General features: G+C 44.7%; 1 protein-coding gene across 1 annotated transcript; it reads right to left on the bottom strand.

Annotated features, from left to right (window-relative positions):
* Positions 1-4,575: 4,575 nt before the first annotated feature.
* Positions 4,576-16,261, bottom strand: PLET1 (placenta expressed transcript 1). Its single transcript, XM_047693453.1, has 4 exons — positions 16,027-16,261; positions 10,362-10,563; positions 7,906-7,967; positions 4,576-5,637 (listed from the first exon to the last, which is right to left on the bottom strand). Exons 1-4 carry the CDS (start codon positions 16,205-16,207, stop codon positions 5,345-5,347), a joined length of 738 nt encoding a protein of 245 aa, XP_047549409.1. The 5' UTR covers positions 16,208-16,261; the 3' UTR covers positions 4,576-5,344.
* Between the last annotated feature and the right edge of the window lie 1,590 nt (positions 16,262-17,851).

The raw sequence follows: 17,851 nt of genomic DNA on the forward strand, positions 1-17,851 counted from the left end.
CACTTAGAGAACAACTACCACAAAGTAAAATAAAATCCCCTAAGTACATCTCCAAACCTGGTTATATGGCTAATTTTATCTTCCCGGAAATTTTCCATTCCTGCTTGTGAACAAAATTTTTCAAAATTTTCAACTACTACTTTATCGAAAAATAAGTCAGAATCAAGGATCTGAATCAAGGATCTTTTGGGAAATTGCTGTCCTCATGGCCACACCATCATTAGTAGCCACCCTTACACGTGTTCACTGACAAGGTACTCCCTTAATGACAAGATAAACAGTCGAGATTGGTGGGTAGTTTTATTTTTTATTTTTTTTTATTTTTTCAGTGTTTCAAGATTCATTGTTTGTGTACCACACCCAGTGCTCCCTGCAATATGTGCCCTTCTGATAACCCACCACCAGCTTGTGGAGAGGAGGTTTGCCGAAGGCAAAGAGAGCCTCAGCTGGTATTGCAAAGAATGCCTTTTATCATTCCATCTGTTTGGCCCCTAAGAGCAGGATTTTTCATAGAGCATGAACTGAATAGATCTGTGGCAACACTGAGGCAATAACATGTTTTTCAGCAAACATGCCTAGTTTTGTTGCCATAATAACTTTCAGTAACTCCCAAAGTCTTAGGGGGCAATGTTGAGGCTCCATTCTTGAAGGAGAAAACTGTATTTAGAAAAGGGGGAAAAAATGCAGCCTAACCAGACTGTGGGGTATGTTTTCCACTCTTATATGAGATTGTGTAGTTAACTGAGCAACGTTGTTGGCATTGGTTGGCTTGTTGTGAATTAACATTACGCTCTCCACTGTGTGTCCAGCATCTCAGTCACTGTGGCTTCTGGAGGTGGAGTCAGTCAGCTACAGTTCACTGTAGGAAATCTGGGGTCGAAGGAGATGAAGTGTCTTATTCAAAGTCATTCATTATGTGGAAACCCTGGGATTTGAACCTAAGTTTGTTTGGCTTTAAAAGAAAGGGAGGGAGGGTGGAAGGGTGAAAGAAAGGAAAGAGAGAAAGGAAGGAAGGAAGGAAAACAGACTCAATTAAAATAACCATTCAACAATTTTGCCAAGCTCTTTGAATGTGCTGTCTACATATTTTGTTCGTTTAACCCAAAGGCTTTTTGAGTTTGTTAGACTCAAGTGTCTGAGTCTCAAGTTATTTTTACATACAGGTTATATGCATATGCATAGATGAATGTATAGTTTTTTGCGTATGTTAAATTATTTCCCACTTCTATCAGGTATATATATTTAACTTCGTTCTATCTATATGCATGGACATAACTTACATAAGGGGGTAGGGGTGGTCCATATGTCCCAGTTTCACTGATGAACCACAGTCAAAGAAATACAGTCCAGCGATCAGAAGGAAAATAATTCTTATTTTCACTTGTATGTCTTGAAGGACATTAAGAGACAACAGGTTAGTAACTGAGGGCAGCCCTTAGGAAATGTCTTTGCCTCTCCACGCACTCCACAGAGGCTCGTCTCTTCTCAGGCCCCACAATACCAATCCCAGACTTCGCTTTGCTCTTGCTTCTCCGCCTTCCCCCGTAACTCTTTATTATGTGGACTGTCAACCCCTCACCCACAGTTTAGCTTCTCTGTAAGAGTTGCTGACCCAGCATGCAAGGAGACGTTTTACTTAGAGGCTTGAAGGGTGGTGAAGGTGGGGCTGAGGGGGAGAAAGGCTGTGAAAAATCCGACATTGACCATTTCTCATAAGAGTTACAAGTTAGGGGGCGCCTGGGTGGCTCAGTGGGTTAAGCCTCTGCCTTCAGCTCAGGTCATGATCCCAGGGTCCTTTGATCAAGCCCCGCATCGGCTCTCTGCTTAGCAGGGAGCCTGCTTCCCCCTCTCTCTCTGCCTGCCTCTCTGCCTACTTGTGATCTCTCTCTATCAAATAAATAAAATCTTAAAAAAAAAAGAGTTACAAGTTAGTACTTTAAGTCTTTGTCATGGGTCCCATTTTATCTGCACATATTTCTATGGGTACAATACTTGGCTTTCTTGTACATCAATATATCAGTTGTGATGCCTTTTTTAGCCATTAAATAATTACATAGTACTTACTTTGTGCCAGTTACTATTCCACCTGCTTTATATATTAACTGGTTTAATCTCCACAATGGCCTATGGGTAGCTACTATATTTCTTCCTATTCTACAGATGAAGAAACCGAGTCACACAGATGCTAAGTAACTCGTACAGGGTCCCACAACTATCAAGGGGGTAAAATCAAACAAGACTGAACGCATGCAGTCTGACCCCAGAGTTTATGCCTTACGACAATTGCCGAGCTACCTCTCGAGTGAAATAATAAAGTTTTTTTACTTAATTATTAGTATTTTTCAATGTTTATTTTCAAAAGTAATGTGGAGGTTGATAGATCATAAGATAATGTCTGCGTGTTCTGCTTGTTCTGAGTGTTTTGCTGCTCTGAACAGTCAGTGGGATAGTGACCACTGACCAGGCTCGGTAATCTTTCTGGTGTGAGGATCTTTGAGGTGATGGGATTTGGAAGCCTGCAGTTTTCTCTCCTACTCACTCAGCACTCCCTTCCCATAAAGGGGTGGGCAGTTGCTGTTTCTAACAGAAGGTAAGCATGCATCGAATTCACAAAACAGGAAGCCGCAAAGAAGAAAACCTAGAAGTAGAAGAATGAGGTTGGGCAAGGGCGCGTGGGAGTGGAAACAGTCCATCTTTTGTTCACCTCTTTTCTCTGCAGGAGGTGCAGCCTGGGGCTTCCCCGAAGTTCCTGAATGCCTTTGTTTTCCTCATGGTGGGTCACCCTCCCATCAGGATTAGTTTTTTCCTAGACTGTGAACAGGCATACTTGTTTATCTCTTTACTCTTGCTCTACTGGGGGCTCATTGGACTTGCTGGAGAGACCATGGATGGCAGATAACCTGGAAGCCTCCTGAGGAAGTGCGGCCTCCTGAGCCCAGGGAAGATAACCCTTGTTGAATATGACACTCTGTGTCTGAACCTGGCTTTTGCTTCTGAATCCTCCGCAGTGCTCCTGGCGGCCGATCAGACAGGGCACAGAGCAACGCTGACTTCCCACTTCTGACTAGACCCTGAGAACTAAGGTGTAGATGTGACAGGGAAGTCAAAATGGAGACCCACCGGCAAGAGCGCTCAGATGCCACCTGGGCCAACCCTGAATGGAAGAGATGAGAAATCAAGGCAGAAGTTCACCTCCTTCCTTCGTAGCAGACCTGGAATTTAACAGGCTCCCTGCCTCCAAATCCAGTGCCCTTGTCGAGCTGCCTCTGGGCTGCGTGTCTGAATTCAGCCCCCCAGATTTCTCCGAGTCTAAAAGTTTTCCAGCTTGAGAGAGTGTTTTTGCTGAGGCTCCAACAGTTGTCCCACCTTCTACACGGAGCCTGCGATGTGGCCAGGCTGGGCCATGACGGATAAATATGAGCCTGTTCTAGCTTTTGGGTCAGGGCTCACTGCAGGTTTTCTCAGAGGTGGCAGCAGAGTGGGGCATGGAGGAGCGCTGCTGGAGCACACAGCCTGCTTGTGCCTGTGAGAGACCCCCATACCTTCTTGTCATAGGGCCCTGGGGAGCCCACTGTCCTGGGGGATGCCAGGGGGTGCAGGAGCCACGCAGGGGGCTCTTAGGGTGTCCTGGTTAATGGTGCAGGCTCTATAGTAGTCGAAACCCAGCCTCACGACTTACTCACTGAATGTCTCTGGGCAAATGATTTCTCTCTCTCTGCTTTAGTGTCCGTGTCTATAAAATATCTGTTATCTCTTAGGGTTGTGACGATTAAATGGGAAGATGCACTCAAAGCGCTTAGCACAGCACGTGGCAGTTACTAGTGGTGGCTACTGAGCCATGTCACAGAACATGGCAGGATGAGGAGCTCCAGGAATCGGTCTGTTCACTGCAGCAACCATTAAGCTGGCAAAGACTGTCAGAGTGAACTTTCTCAATACTCTAGGATCTAAAAAAACAAAAAACAAAAAAACCTTCCAGCTATTAGAGGAATGCTTAATGAGGAAAGAGGCTGCTAAATTTTGACATTTAAGAAAATCTCTCAGGTCGCTGACTGAGCTCTGAGATAACAGGAGAGAGCGGTCAGTGACCACACTCAGTAAGGAATGCGGTCTGCACACCATAGTTGGGAAAAGTCCCTAAGCAAATGGGCGGTGGCCCTCAGCAAGCAGCAGCCTGTCCTGGAGGGGAGGCAGAGCCTGATTCCCAGAGTCACCACATTTTAGCCTTCAACATGTCTGGGGTTCAACAAAAATAAAAGACCTGCAAGTAGGAAAAGTGTGTCCTATTTGCAGGGAAGAAGAAATTGACAGAAACCGTCCCAGAGGAAGGCGAGTTACTAGATATTGGCATTTTGGAATTTAGGTAATTATTAGAACTTTGCTGCTTATTACCAGGGTATTACTGGAAATCCCATGCTTTCTGTTGGTTTTACATTGTATTATGAATACTATAAATATTTTTCCCATTTCTTAATGGAAATTACCATTAAGGAAAAAATGACCAGTTTGTACTTGAGGAGAAGTAAAATTGGGAAAACTTTATCCTTAGATCTGACTTTGAAAGCATACACACTCTCACCATTCTATTAATTTTTTTAATGTTCATATACATGAATAAAATTAGATAGCATGTTATACTTTAATCACTCATTAAAGACTTATATTTGAATTTAACACATTATTCTTGTTTGAAGTGTAGCTTATTTGGTATGACATAGGAAATAATGTCTTTATACTGTCATATTTACCTATGGTTGCTTGCTCAGACATGGTACATTCCTGTTTTCTAGTCCTTCATGTACTACTGGTGTGGCCAATAATATCAGGGCTATTCCTTTTTCCTTTCCTTGTTGGGTGACATGAGGCACAGAAGCTCTGTGTAAGCTGAGTGGGTTTGATCAGAACTCTGAGGTCATCTTGAAAGTGAAGAAAGGTTGTTCCCACAGGGATTCAGGTATGGAGGAATCATTTGGCAGTGAACAGAAGTTTACATTGGCTGCGGAATTGGCTGTCAGCATGTGAAACCGAGAGCCAGAATTCCAGGTTACACCCAGACTAGGTCTAAGTAGTCAACAAAAAGCCTAATTTGTGTCATGAGAGACACAATTGAACATCTGTTGATGTTCACCAGTTGAACATCTGTGTGCCCCAAATCCACCAGTGAATGGACTAACTACCCTCCACCAAGTGACACCCAGGTCTCTGTTTTGGTCCAAAGCAATGGTAGTAGAGTTGCCCATTTGAGAATGTAAAGTCTTCATTCACATGCCTGTCAGAGCACTGGCTTAGAACTGAATGTAGGAGGATATGGTAGAGGCAGGAGCAACTGTTTTTCAGCTTCCTTCTAGGAGAGGAGTTTGCTGGTGAGAAACACTAGCAGGATCTGAATGGCACTTGTGATGGGGCAGAGGAAGGTTCTGTTGGCCAAGCTGGTTGTCCTTGGGACTGGGTATGGGGTTGTCCTGGCTGTGAAGAAGTGTCTTGTCATTGGGGTTGGGTGTGGGGTTGTTGTGGTTGTGGAGAGGTATTTTCTTGTTGCAGTTGAGTGTGGAGTTGTTCTTGTTGTGTAGATGTGTCCTGTTGTTGAGGTAGGGTGTGGGTTTGTCCTGGTTGTAGAGATCTGGGAAGTGGTTGTGTCTGGAAAATAAAACAAAACAAAACAATGGCATCAGAACCTGATTTGGGGGGCACTGGAGAAAGGAGGCCAATCTGATGGAACACTAGAGCCAGAGTTCATGAGCAAACTTCCATCAACACTTTTTAGTGGCTAAGTGTATGTAGAGGAGTAGGAAAACCAGGGAGTATAGAACGTCAAGGAAGAAAAAATAAGTAAGAAACATTCTCTACCCTTAAGGTCTACACAATCCTACAGGGGAAGGAGTTTATATAACCACTGAATTTGTTGTTGGGTGGGTACTCTGTCCTCAAATGTCTTCATGTCCTTAATGTTCTATTAGATCAGTCAGAGCAAATATGATCCAGAATGGCAAAATTATATATTTTTTTCTTGCTAATTTCAAAGGTTGCATATAATGCTTATGAGAATTAGATATCAGGGCGCCTGGCCTGAGTGGCTCAGTTAGTTAAGAGTCTGCCTTTGACTCAGGTCATGCTTCCAGGGTCCTGGGATCAAGCTCTGTGTCGGGCTCCCTGCTCAGTGGGGTACCTGCTTCTCCCTCTCCCTCTACGTGCTACTCCCCCTGCTTGTGTTCTCTCTCTGTCAAATGAATAAATAAAATCTTAAAAAACAAAACTAGTATCATCGAGACCTGAGGACGGCTACCCCTGCTCTAAAGCAAGTGCCCAGAAGCCCTGTTCAAACCCTGGAATCTCTGTGATTTCAGAGGCACTTCTCATTCTTTTGTGCCGGGATCTGACCACTCTTTGGTTCTCTGAGGTTGCTTTCCAGAGAAGCAGAGATAACCAGGCCCTGTGGGTAGTCTGATCTTGGAAAAACTGGAGCCTTTTTAATGATGCCTCCAAGGGTCTGTGGATCAAAGAGGACTATATGGAAGAAGAAAAAAAAAAAGGGAGAAGTCCCGTGATTTGCTCAGGCTCAGGCACTCTCCCCTGGTGGGAGGGTGCCCTCCAATTACAAGGCACTGTGTTTTATCTCTTAGTGTTTCCCAGGGCAGATGTTTCTCCAGTATCCCACTGAACCACAAGGTCTGAACACAACCGCTTGCTTGCTTGCTTCCTTCCTTCCTCTCTTCCTCCCTCCCTCCCCTCTTTTCTTTTCTTTCTTTTCTTCTTTCCTTCTAAGCTGGATTTTATTAATGTGGAGCCAAGGAATTCTGATTAGAAGCAAACACTTTTTTCTTTCTTTCTTAGCATTTACGTGAGTGTTCATCTTGAAAATGTCCTTCAGGAGGAAAATAACACCCCAGTCTTTTCATAGAGGGGAACAACCAAGGAAGCGATGAAGGCACTCATGTAATAGATTCCTTAGACAGAGTCACTTTGAAATTTGTTGTTGTAAATAGATATCCCTTGTGCCCACATTTGCAATGTATGGCCGGCAGGAAGATGGGTCGCGTACTACATGTATTTCAGTGTTGGGGAACCCCCAAGGAAGACCCGTTATCTAAACACTGAGAAGGACTAATGCTTCTTGTTCTTGGTTGAACTTTGCATTTAAAAATTTCATTAAGAATGAAAGATTGTCTTTATAGTTTTGATGTAAGTCTAAGAAAAGTGGAAAAAAGCATAAGATATAGACCACGAGTCCTAATTTCTCCATTTACTTTCTGTGTGTCTTCGGGCAAGTTACCTAGCTTTCCTGCACCTCAATTTCTTGAATTTGTTTTAGCTCCCTAGAAGGAGGTAAGAGAGAAGGAAGAGGACAGAGAAGGCAAGAGAAGGACGAGGAGCTTCAGGATGGCTGGAAGTTGGGGATGACAGCCTATTAAAGGTCAGTGGAAATCCTTGGTGGTGGCCAGAGGCCACTCTAAGAACTAAGGAAAGTATGAGCATTCTATACTCTCAAGACTTCTTTGTGCAAATCTTTACCCCTTTCCTTGAGTCCCTTGGTTAGAGTCTGCTATACCTAGGAAGGCATTGTGCAAGTGGGAATGCATTGTGGAAATTAAACAAAGAGCTGATTTTCCTATCTATCTGTGTGGCATTGGACATAATGGCTTCCAAGGAAGCAGGAATCTGGAGCCACAGGTGGCTGTGAGAATTAAAGGCCCCTGGGAGTTTGCAAAAACCTTGTGAATGGCTTTTGTTTCCCAGAGGCATAGGATAAGGGGGTCACACTGTCTTCTGTAGGTCTCAGGTGTTGGGGAACTCAACTGACATCTGGATACCACATGATTAGAAGAGTCTTTTAAGGCACCCACCATCTAATTTTCCATGCTGACCGAGTCACTGCCAGATGTGTAAATAGGCCACAGAGGAACTTACCTTTTCTTCCTAGTTGCAGAGAAGAAAATGTAGCCGTATCATAGAAATTAATACTGAAGGCTCTGTGGAGGGCAAATCAATGAGAGATAATGGTGAGGCCCTCCACTGTGGAATTCACAAGTCTAGCTCCCTTTTCTGCCTACCCAGGGGATCCTGATCTTGGTGTTCTCTACAGCACTGTCAGCCGATCATTACTGATCTGGCATATATTGTCTTGACTAAGATTCTCCACGGTCTTGCTCCAGTTAAGCTCTTGTCCGTTCCCCACCCCACCGACTTCAGCACCCTGAACTCCCCACAAGCTGGAATGCACTTCTGGTCATTGTTCAAGCCAGTCCTCCCTGTGATCTCCATCCTGGTCGCATCTGCCCAGATACACCACAGTAACTTCTGTGAAGTCGTTTCTCCATGTTGTCATTCCCAGACAGAGCCCCGTTAGAGAGACATGCCCCGTGACTACATAGCTTTGCTGTGAACCAGTCCTGCCATGAGAGGGCTCCTTGAGGGCAGGTTCTGTCGTCAGCAATGCCTGACACATAGTAAGTGCTTCATGTTTATTAAGTGGTCTGCACAGCTTGGTGTGTTGTCCTGTCAGTGGTCCCATTATTAACCCGTCTCCTGTTCATACGTTCCACAGTTAACTAACGAGTGTGCGCCACATGCCAGTCACCATGCTTGGTGCTGAGGGGACAGTGGTGAACGAGACAGGCATGGTTCTTACCCTTGTTGCACTTTACAGTCTCTTCAGAGAAACAGACTTGCAACAAAACAATAAACAAGTTAAATAATTGATCGCAGTTGTGACGTGTTGTGACAAAGCAGTGGAAGTTATGAGAGTGCAAACGGAGCTGGAGCCTGACCTGGGGGTTTAGGGAATGCTTTCTTGAGGAATTGATACTCAACTTCTGCAGTTATTTCTGTAGGGGCCTTGCCTCCCCAAAACTCATTGTGGAGCCCCGTGGACAGGGGCCTCTTCACCTCTCACTGTGCCCTACCCAGCTGCTCTCCGTACCCCCATCATATGTGCTGCTCCCCTCCCCGTGTCAGGAGTGGGTACCAAGGCTGAACAAGCAGAGAGGCCAGTGCAGGATAGGAGGGGTCTACAGACCACACTTTTGGTGGGAATGTGCTGTTTCTGTGGCAGGTTGTTACCGTTGGGCCTTTTATCTGTTGTTGCATGGAGTGTGGAGGCTTTAATGAGGTGAGAGGAAAGCAAAGTCGTTGCCCTGATTAGCTTTGGCCGACTTCTAAGACACTGCTGTCTTCGGGAGGCTGGAATGCAACAGCTCCCTTGGATTTTTACTCTGGGAAGTCGCGGTGGGCACAGTCACCTCTCCAGAACCAGCTAAGTCTGACCAGGCCCCAAGATGGCAGGAGAAGGCAGGATGGCTTGATGGCATCAGAACCACCAATGTCCACAGAGACTTGGTGGCTGTTCACTAAGGGGACACCACCAGGGGCCACGGCCTGATGGTCAGACCTGCCCTTTCAATACAAGTGGCAGTCTGAAAGTGTGAGGGCCTCTTGACATGGGCTCCCAAGGTAACTTGGATAACGTCATTAGCTGAGAAGAAGGCCTTTCTGTTAAAGTGTAATGCAAGCCCCCATGTGGCCTCACCTCACAGTCTGAGGGTGTCCATTTTGTGTGACATTAGAAAGCCAGTTTTATGACACAGTCATCACATGTGGCATTTCCAAAATGAAAGTGTGTTTTAAAAAATGATTCTCTGGAATTTGAAGCAAACAGCATGCCCAGTGACAATGATTCTTTGCTTCACCAACTTTAGTCAGGCTCCAGAACCTTCTTCTAGGCCTGTCTGTGCACTTCCTTGTAAAATCCGGTTTTAGTGAGAACCCTGCTAAATCAGTTCAGCAAGTACCTCCCACCGTGTACCCCTAATACCTAGTTCTTCGTCTTCTCCCACCCCCGGGGAATATCTGACGGCCCTGGCCTGCCTTCTGCAAGAATCCTGTTAGGTCAGTTTAGCCAGAAGCCCCCCTCACAGGCCTTATTGTTTCTTCTCAGTGATCCCACCCTGCTCCATGGCTATAAATTCCCACTTGCCTGTGATGTATTCAGAACTGAACTTGGTTCTATCCTGAGGTCTCTTTTCTCCTGTTGCAACAGTCCCAAATAAAGTGTTTTCATGTGTTTGCTTGTTTGGTTTTAACCACTGTACAGCTATGGTTTTCTTTAACACTAGAGCTATCTTTGTCTCTGTTGCGCGTGCCTGCGAGTGGGGGGAGGGGGAGGAGTGTGTGTGTGTGTCTGCATGCGTGTGGGAACTCCTGCAGGTAGAAGGACAGAGTAGTGAGGCAGAAAGGAGTGAAGCTACTAAATTCCCCACATCATGCCTGGAGTGCATTTTGAGTCGTCCAAGGTCAGCGTGAAACTGTGTAAACCCCGTCTGTACTTGTACAAGCCCAAAGCAGATCACACACGGGTAGGTTCTTACTGTAGCGTGACTGTGGTTATGTTCGTCGAGTTAGGAGATACCCAGTTTGCCATGAAGATCTGGTCCCTCTGGTTATCCAGGCGATACAGGGCGCTGTTGCGGCAAACCTTGTCTGCTTTCTCCCAGAGGCCCAGTGAGTTGTTGTTCGCGTCCAAGGCTCGCAGGACCACAGAGCTAATGCTGGCATTCACGGGAACCCATACTAGGAGGGAAGGGCAGGGAACCAGTCAGCCATTTGTGCAGTCAGAAGGGGGATGAGGGTCATGAAATCAAACTTTAGCAGGAAAAAGGAAGTTACAAATAGTGTTGTACACACGGTATGATCCTATCTTAAATGTGGTTGCAGACAAAGGTCTGGAAGGAAATACAAGATATTAACTATGGTGATTTCTTGGTAGTGGGATTATCAATTATTTTTATTTTCTTCCTCGTGCGTTTTTGTTTTCCACATTTTCTCCAGTAAATGGTAAACAAAAGAAGACCTGTGCTCTGGCCCTGGTTTTGCTGTAGACCAGAGGTGAGATCCTGGCTGGCTCTTAACCTCCAGAGCCAGGTTCCTGTGCACCAGATAAAGGGGATGGGCTGTTCTGCCCTTCTCTCAGGGGGAGAGCAGGGTGGGGAGAGGCGGGGTTGTGTATGACATTAGGCACCCTTAGTGCCAAGTTAAAGCAGAGCCCATTCTTGGTCCCAGAATCACTGATTCCCTTGGTCTCTGTTGTTGAATGTGAGGGAAGGGGTGTGGTCTCTGAGCCCCTGTCCAATAATGCTAGGATTTCCTGGCCTTCCCCAGTCACGTAATTCTTCCCTGTTGACCTAGCATAGGATATACTCACAGGGACCGCACTGACACTTGCTGATTCTAGCATTCTGATGTGTGACAGGGAGCGTACTGCAAGATGACATTTCAGCCTGTCCATTCCCTTCCTTAAAAGAGCCCTTCTGGGAGAATTTCTCAGTGCTAAAGTGTTATTCTCCAGGGCCCTGTCAGCCACCCCAAATCCTTTCAGAGGTTTCTCTGTACAAAGCAAAGAAAGTCAAGCATGTGGCACAATAGGATCAGACAGTCCTACTGGATAAGAATTCTAGCTCTCACATTTAGGAGAGAGTCATTTCCTCTCTCAGCCTCGGTTTCCTTACTGTTCATCACTCGCTCTGCAAATAATTATGGAATGCTGACTCTACACCAGGTCTTTTCCTGGGTCTGAGGATGAGGACATTAGCCCTCATGATACGGAGGTCATAGTACCTTATCTACAAGGTTCCTGGGAAAAGCACAGAGAGTGTAAGACTTTCAACACATGATGGGTGTTGGATGAATTGTGATTGTTATTTATTTATTTATTTTTAGCACAAAACATTTCTGTTCTGTTGTTTTGGCCAACCAGGGTAGGCTGAGCCAAACCCCACTGGCCTGACTCGCCCACTGAGAACCTGACTGTTTTAGATGTGTGCACGATAGTGAGGAGGGTGGTGCTCAGCAATGGTATCCTGAGATCGTACCAAGTCTGTCAGTTCTCCCATGGGCAAGCTCTTGTCTCTGCTGTTACTTCTGCTCTCCCTCTCTCACACTGGCTTCCCGCCTCCGTCCTTCCCTCCTGGGCATCTGTAACCTGGCTTTCTGGCCTCCACCTTCCCTCTTCAGGCTGCAGCCAGATCACATTCCACATACAGCTCTTCTGTGAGGACAAAGTACTCTCCCAAACCTTTCAAGCGCCCATCTTTCTAGACGACCTAAAGATTTCTGCTTTTACCTTTTTACTTCTGTTGATTACAGTACTCAACACATGGCTTTTGTGACCCTCCTAACTTGGCTCACTGTGCTTTTGCACTTCTGCTCTAGGCACAGCCAACCCTCCTCTGGTTCTGCAGGTACAACTGACCCATACCTGCCCCTGGCCTTTGTTCATGTCTGGAACCCTGCCTTCTCATCACACATCCCATCCCTGCTTACTCTCCAGGACCTTACTTATGTTCCACCTCTGGCCCAGTCCAGCCCTCTCTTCCTCTCATTCCTGAAACATTTACATTTGTTCCTATAGAGTTGAGTAGTTAATTACATTCTGGCTTGTTCTCTGTACTGTGGTTTCTTCCATGTCAGTATCTGGCCAGCCCAATGCTGGGGACTTGGAGGGCCCTAAATAACTACTCATTGATTTAAAAAGTTGTGCACTCAAAAATGAACTATTGGGACTTCATCAAGATCGAAAGCTTTTGCACAGCAAAGGAAACAGTCAACAAAACCAAAAAACAACGGACAGAATGGGAGAAGATATTTGCAAATGACATATTGGATGAAGGGCGAGTATCCAAAATCTATAAAGAGCTTATCAAACTCAACATCCAAAGAAGAAATAATCCAATCAAGAAATGGGCAGAGGACATGAACAGACATTTCTACAAAAAAAAAAAAAGACATCCAGATGGCCAACAGACACATGAAAAAGTACTCCACATCACTTGGTATCAGGGAAATACAAATCAAAACCACAGTGAGATACCACCTCACACCAGTTAGAATGGCTAAAATTAACGTCAGGAAATGACAGATGTTGGTGAGGATGCGGAGAAAGAGGAACCCTCCTACACTATTGGTGGGAATGCAAGCTGGTGTAGCCACTCTGGAAAACAGCATGGAGGTTCCTCAAAAAGTTGAAAATAGAGCTACCCTATGACCCTTCAATTGCACTACTGGGTATTTACCTTAAAGATACAAATGTAGTGATCTGAAGGGGCACATGTACCCCAATGTTTATAGCAGCAGTGTCCACAATAGCCAAATTATGGAAAGAACCTAGATGTCTATCAACTGATGAATGAATAAAGAAGATGTGAGATATATATATATATATATATATATATATATATATGTATGTATATATATATATATACATATATATACACACACACACACATATATATATACACACACACATACATACATATACACACACACAATGGAATACTATACAGCCATCAAAACCCCCAAATCCTGCCATTTGTAACAAAGTGGATGGAACTAGAGGGTATTATGCTAAGTGAAATAAGTCAATCAGAGAAAGACAATTATCATATGATATCTCTGATATGAGGAATTTGAGAGGCAGGGCAGGGGGTCATGGGGGGGTAGGGAGGGAAAAAATAAAATAAGGTGGGACTGAGGAGGGAGACAAAGCATAAGAGACTCTTAAACTTAGGAAACAAACTGAGGGTTGCTGGGGCTTGGGGTGGGGGTAAGGATAGGGTGGCTGGGTTATGGACATTGGAGAGGGCATGTGCTATGGTGAGTGCTGTAAATTGTGTAAGCCTGAGGATTCACAGACCTTTACCCCTGAAGCAAATAATACATTATATGTTAATTAAAAAAATAGTTGTACATCCAGTGCTGGACAGTGCCCTTAAAGATGAAGGTTCAGGCAAAAAGGCAAGCACCTTTTATCCCTCTTGCCCGTGGAGGCAGATACATACCCAGCACAATCTTAATGTAAATGTCACTGCATCATGGGTTTCTTTCATTGGTACCAAGACAGACCCAGAGAACCTCTTCTAATGTTAACCTGCCTGAGCTGCATGTGTGCTACAGGACATTCCAACCCATTTATACATGACTTACCAATGTTGACACAAACCCTGAAATTTAAAAAGCTTTAAAATCAAAGTAAGGAGAAGTGGTTGGCCTTTGTTGGTCTTTACCAAGTCTCCTCAAAAGTCCTGAGTCCCAGTGCAATCCTGCAATGACACTCTCATGAGGAAAACATGGAGCCTGTTGTGTAATCCTGGGTGTGGAGTCTGGCACTTCATGTCTCTGTGAGCGTAGGATTTTGACTCTCAGCTTAAATAATTCACATAGTGATTTGGTTTATCATGGAGTTTTAGCACATTTCTGCTCTGAGATGAAGTGGGGTAAAGTTTGGAGAAATGCCTGGCACGAAATAGGTGTTCAATGAACCGGAGTTCCTCTCCTCCTTCCCTTTTCTCTCTGTTCTACCCAACATCTCGGCAAATGTTTGATTTCCCCCTCACCCAGCATACTCCCTTTCAAGGGGTCTTACAGATCCTCTCTTGACTGTTTGTTCTCCTGCCTTGCTACTTTCAGAAGAACCCCAGTCTACATATCTCCACCCAGCATTTTCATGAGATAGTTTTCTTTTTTCTTCCATGTCAACAGCAAAATCCCTCACCTTGTGATATGTTATCTTAAGTGTGGGGTCTTCGACCCCCCAGGTCCTTCCCCATGTGCAGGGTCACACATATGCCTTCCTGTCCTCATCTCGAATTGTAAGATTATCCTCCCTGTTTTGGGAGGACAAGGACTGAGGGAGTAGGATACAATGATCTGAGTCACAGCTGAGGCCCTTAGTGACAGTCCCCATGAAAAAAGAGAAAAGGACAAGCTGGGACAAGCGTGTGAAGGCAGACCATCGTCATTCTCCTGCTGAAGTCTGGAATCTATGGTTCATGGGTGTGGACATCACCTCGGTACTCTCTGCAGAATTTGGTTAGAGTTCTAGGAGAGCAGGACGACATAGTAATGAGACAGCAGGCTCTGAAGCTGGACATCCTGGCTGAACAGAGCTGGACAAATCTTGGCTGTTACTTAGGTTCAGAGATTAGCAAGGCTATCCACTATGGCCTTGGGTAAAACTTTAACTTCCCGATGCTGCGATTCTCATCTGGGAAGATAATAGCATTTACCCTTAGAACAGCACCCAGCATGTAGTAAGAAGTCCTAGCTCTCATTACTGTAAGTGAGGGTTGTAGAGTACAGTGGTTAAGGACTGGGTGTCTGAAGCTACACTGCTCAGGTTCATGTTCCGGCTCCATCCTATAAGTAGCTGTGACCCGAGGAAGTGACTAACACCTCTACCTCTGTTTTCTCATCTGTGAAACGGGAATGGTCATGGTATGTTATCTGCCTAACATGTTGTTGTGAGATCTAAATGAATGAATACATGTAAACCACCATATTAAATGTTGTTTTTATGAAAGTAATCAGAAAGTACCTTTTTTGACTTATAGGTTTGGCTGATCCAAAACAGAATATTTGTTAAATGTTCCTATGTACCTTGAAGAAAAACATTGGACTGGGAAGGAAAGACCAAGATTCAGGAGCCGGTTCTGCCCCTTAATAGCAGGGGAGCCCTGACCTGTAACCTAACTTTTCTCAGCTACAGGCTGCTTATCATAAACAAGATGGGAGAGTAGCACTCTCTCTGCCTAGCTCACTAGGGTTTCCACCCACACACCAAAGGCAAACAGTGCCTCCTGGTGTTGTGCAATATACTATCATCCATGGTGGCATTGTTTTATCAAATGAATGTGAACAGACCACACATTGTGATGCACTTATTACCCCTGAAAACAATAAAAACACCCACTCTATTTAAGTCTGAGAACTTTCCACAGGTGTGCTCTTGCTGGGGCTATTAACCTGGGTGTCAGGACTTAATGACTCCTGGCTCCGGTTTGCACAAAGAACAGGAAGGAAACAGTCCCACCCAACCAACTCTCTCACACATATTCTCTTTCTGTTTCTGCCCCCACTTCCCATCTGGGTCAAAAACATATGTTTTGTGTGATTGAGAGCAGGAGTGGAGGGGTGTGCTCTGAAATGCAGTTAATTCCCCTCAGAAGACAAAGGACAACAAAAAGAATGGCTTCTCCTCACCTGTGTAGTTTGTGTTGCTTTCATAGACATCTGAATTGGCCATAATGCCTTGGCCAGTGGTGATGACCTCATTGAAGAGGACGCAGTTGTCAATGTCATCTGCAGAGCTGGCAGAAGAACACAGTAGTCCGAAGCATAGAAACAGCCAGAGTGGCAGCAACATGGAGCTGAGGACTGCCATGGTCTTGACTTGTTTGGAAACTGCTGGTCCCGGTGCTGGGTAATACCTACAACTCAACTGTTTTTATGCTCCAGGGCTGGAGCTTCTGCGTTGAGGTCACACATGCAAATCTCCTTTCCACACCTCCCTAACATGAACTGGTGTAGGAAATTCGGCCCAGGATATCAGTAGGGTGACTCACCCAGTACTCGTCAGCATGACCCTTTACTAAGTCCAGTTTTGCTCAAGAAGGGGAAGGTATTGATCATGGTTCTATTTTGCATCTCATTCATCTCAGCCTCTGCTATTTGAAGAAAGCTGTTGAGAAAAGGCTTAGCACTGGCAAAGGAAAATTCAGAGTTGAGTAATCATCACATACCTGCCCCATTTAGAAGCTCCACACTACTCTGTAGGGAATTCAGGCATAAAAGCTCTGTTTTCTTGGAATAGTACATATCATTTTCTGGCTCCCCTTTATTGAACATGTTTCCAATCCCAGTTATTTTTGTGATTAGCATAAAACTAGGAAGACTGTGCTTTTGGATTTATATTTATTTTCTGGAAAGAAATAACTTTGGTCCACCTTATTCCTGACACATTCCTACATAGTGCTATAGCACAAGGAAACTACTAAAAAATCAGAAAATATGTTTTCTTATATCTCTCTAATGATCTTTAGGATTTATTCATTGAAGGAGTACTATGTAAGTAGAAAGGAAACCAGAAAAAAGTAGAATCAAATCAAGATGATATTTATATATGTTTTTTCTTTTTTCTTTTTTTTTTTTTAAGATTTTATTTATTTATTTGACAGACAGAGATCACAAGTAGGCAGAGAGTCAGGCAGAGAGAGAGAGAGAGGGAAGCAGGCTCCCTTCTGAGCAGACAGCCCGATGCGGGGCTCCATCCCAGGACCCTGGGATCATGACCTGAGCCGAAAGCAGAGGCTTTAACCCACTGAGCCACCCAGGTGCCCCTATATATGTTTTTTCAAGAGAAGTACTCACAGACTGGTAGAGCTAGGACCTCTGAAAAATATCCTCCAGAAAAGCAGTGAGAACACTAGCAAAAAACAGTCAAAATCAACTTTTTCTTAACTCTTGAAATTAACCAAAGGCTTACAAAAATATGAGGAACATTTGTTTAAGAAAAATGGCTGGATCTCCTTGAGCACAAAGAACATTGTGGCATTTTAACTTGGCTTATTTACACCCCTTTCACCACACCTCTGTACTAGCCTTAGAAACCAACAGCCTTGGGCAACCCCCTTGGGTCCCCTCCCTCTTTGGGAGCTTTGTACTATCAATTTACTATTACTCTATAAACATTAAAGAAAAAAAAAAGTCAACAGCCTTGCCACTATGGGAGCCATGTAGACTGGCAAATGAGTAGCAAGTGAAAGGGGACAGAGTATGGGGCGCCTGGGTGGCTCAGTGGGTTAAAGCCTCTGCCTTTGGCTCAGGTCATGATCCCAGGGTCCTGGGATTGAGCCCCACATCAGGCTCTCTGCTCAGTGGGGAGCCTGCTTCCTCCTCTCTCTCTGCCTGCCTCTCTGACTACTTGTGATCTCTGTCTGTCATATAAATAAATGAAATCTTTAAAAAAAAAAAAAAAAAGGAAGGGGACAGAGTAGGCTTGGAGCTTTCCAAAAACCTCATTTCCAGA

The sequence above is a fragment of the Lutra lutra genome, chromosome 10, assembly GCF_902655055.1.
Source record: "Lutra lutra chromosome 10, mLutLut1.2, whole genome shotgun sequence".
NCBI classification, from domain to species: domain Eukaryota; kingdom Metazoa; phylum Chordata; class Mammalia; order Carnivora; family Mustelidae; genus Lutra; species Lutra lutra.

What these genes read in the sequence shown, in the direction of transcription:
- PLET1 (XM_047693453.1), bottom strand. Translation starts at nt 16,207, where the DNA reads ATGGCAGTCCTCAGCTCCATGTTGCTGCCACTCTGGCTGTTTCTATGC. An exon ending in AAGCAACACAAACTACACAG is followed by an intron (nt 10,564 to 16,026) that starts GTGAGGAGAAGC and finishes CTTCCCTCCTAG; the next exon opens with TATGGGTTCCCGTGAATGCC. An exon ending in ATAACCACAGTCACGCTACA is followed by an intron (nt 7,968 to 10,361) that starts GTAAGAACCTAC and finishes TGCCCTCCACAG; the next exon opens with AGCCTTCAGTATTAATTTCT.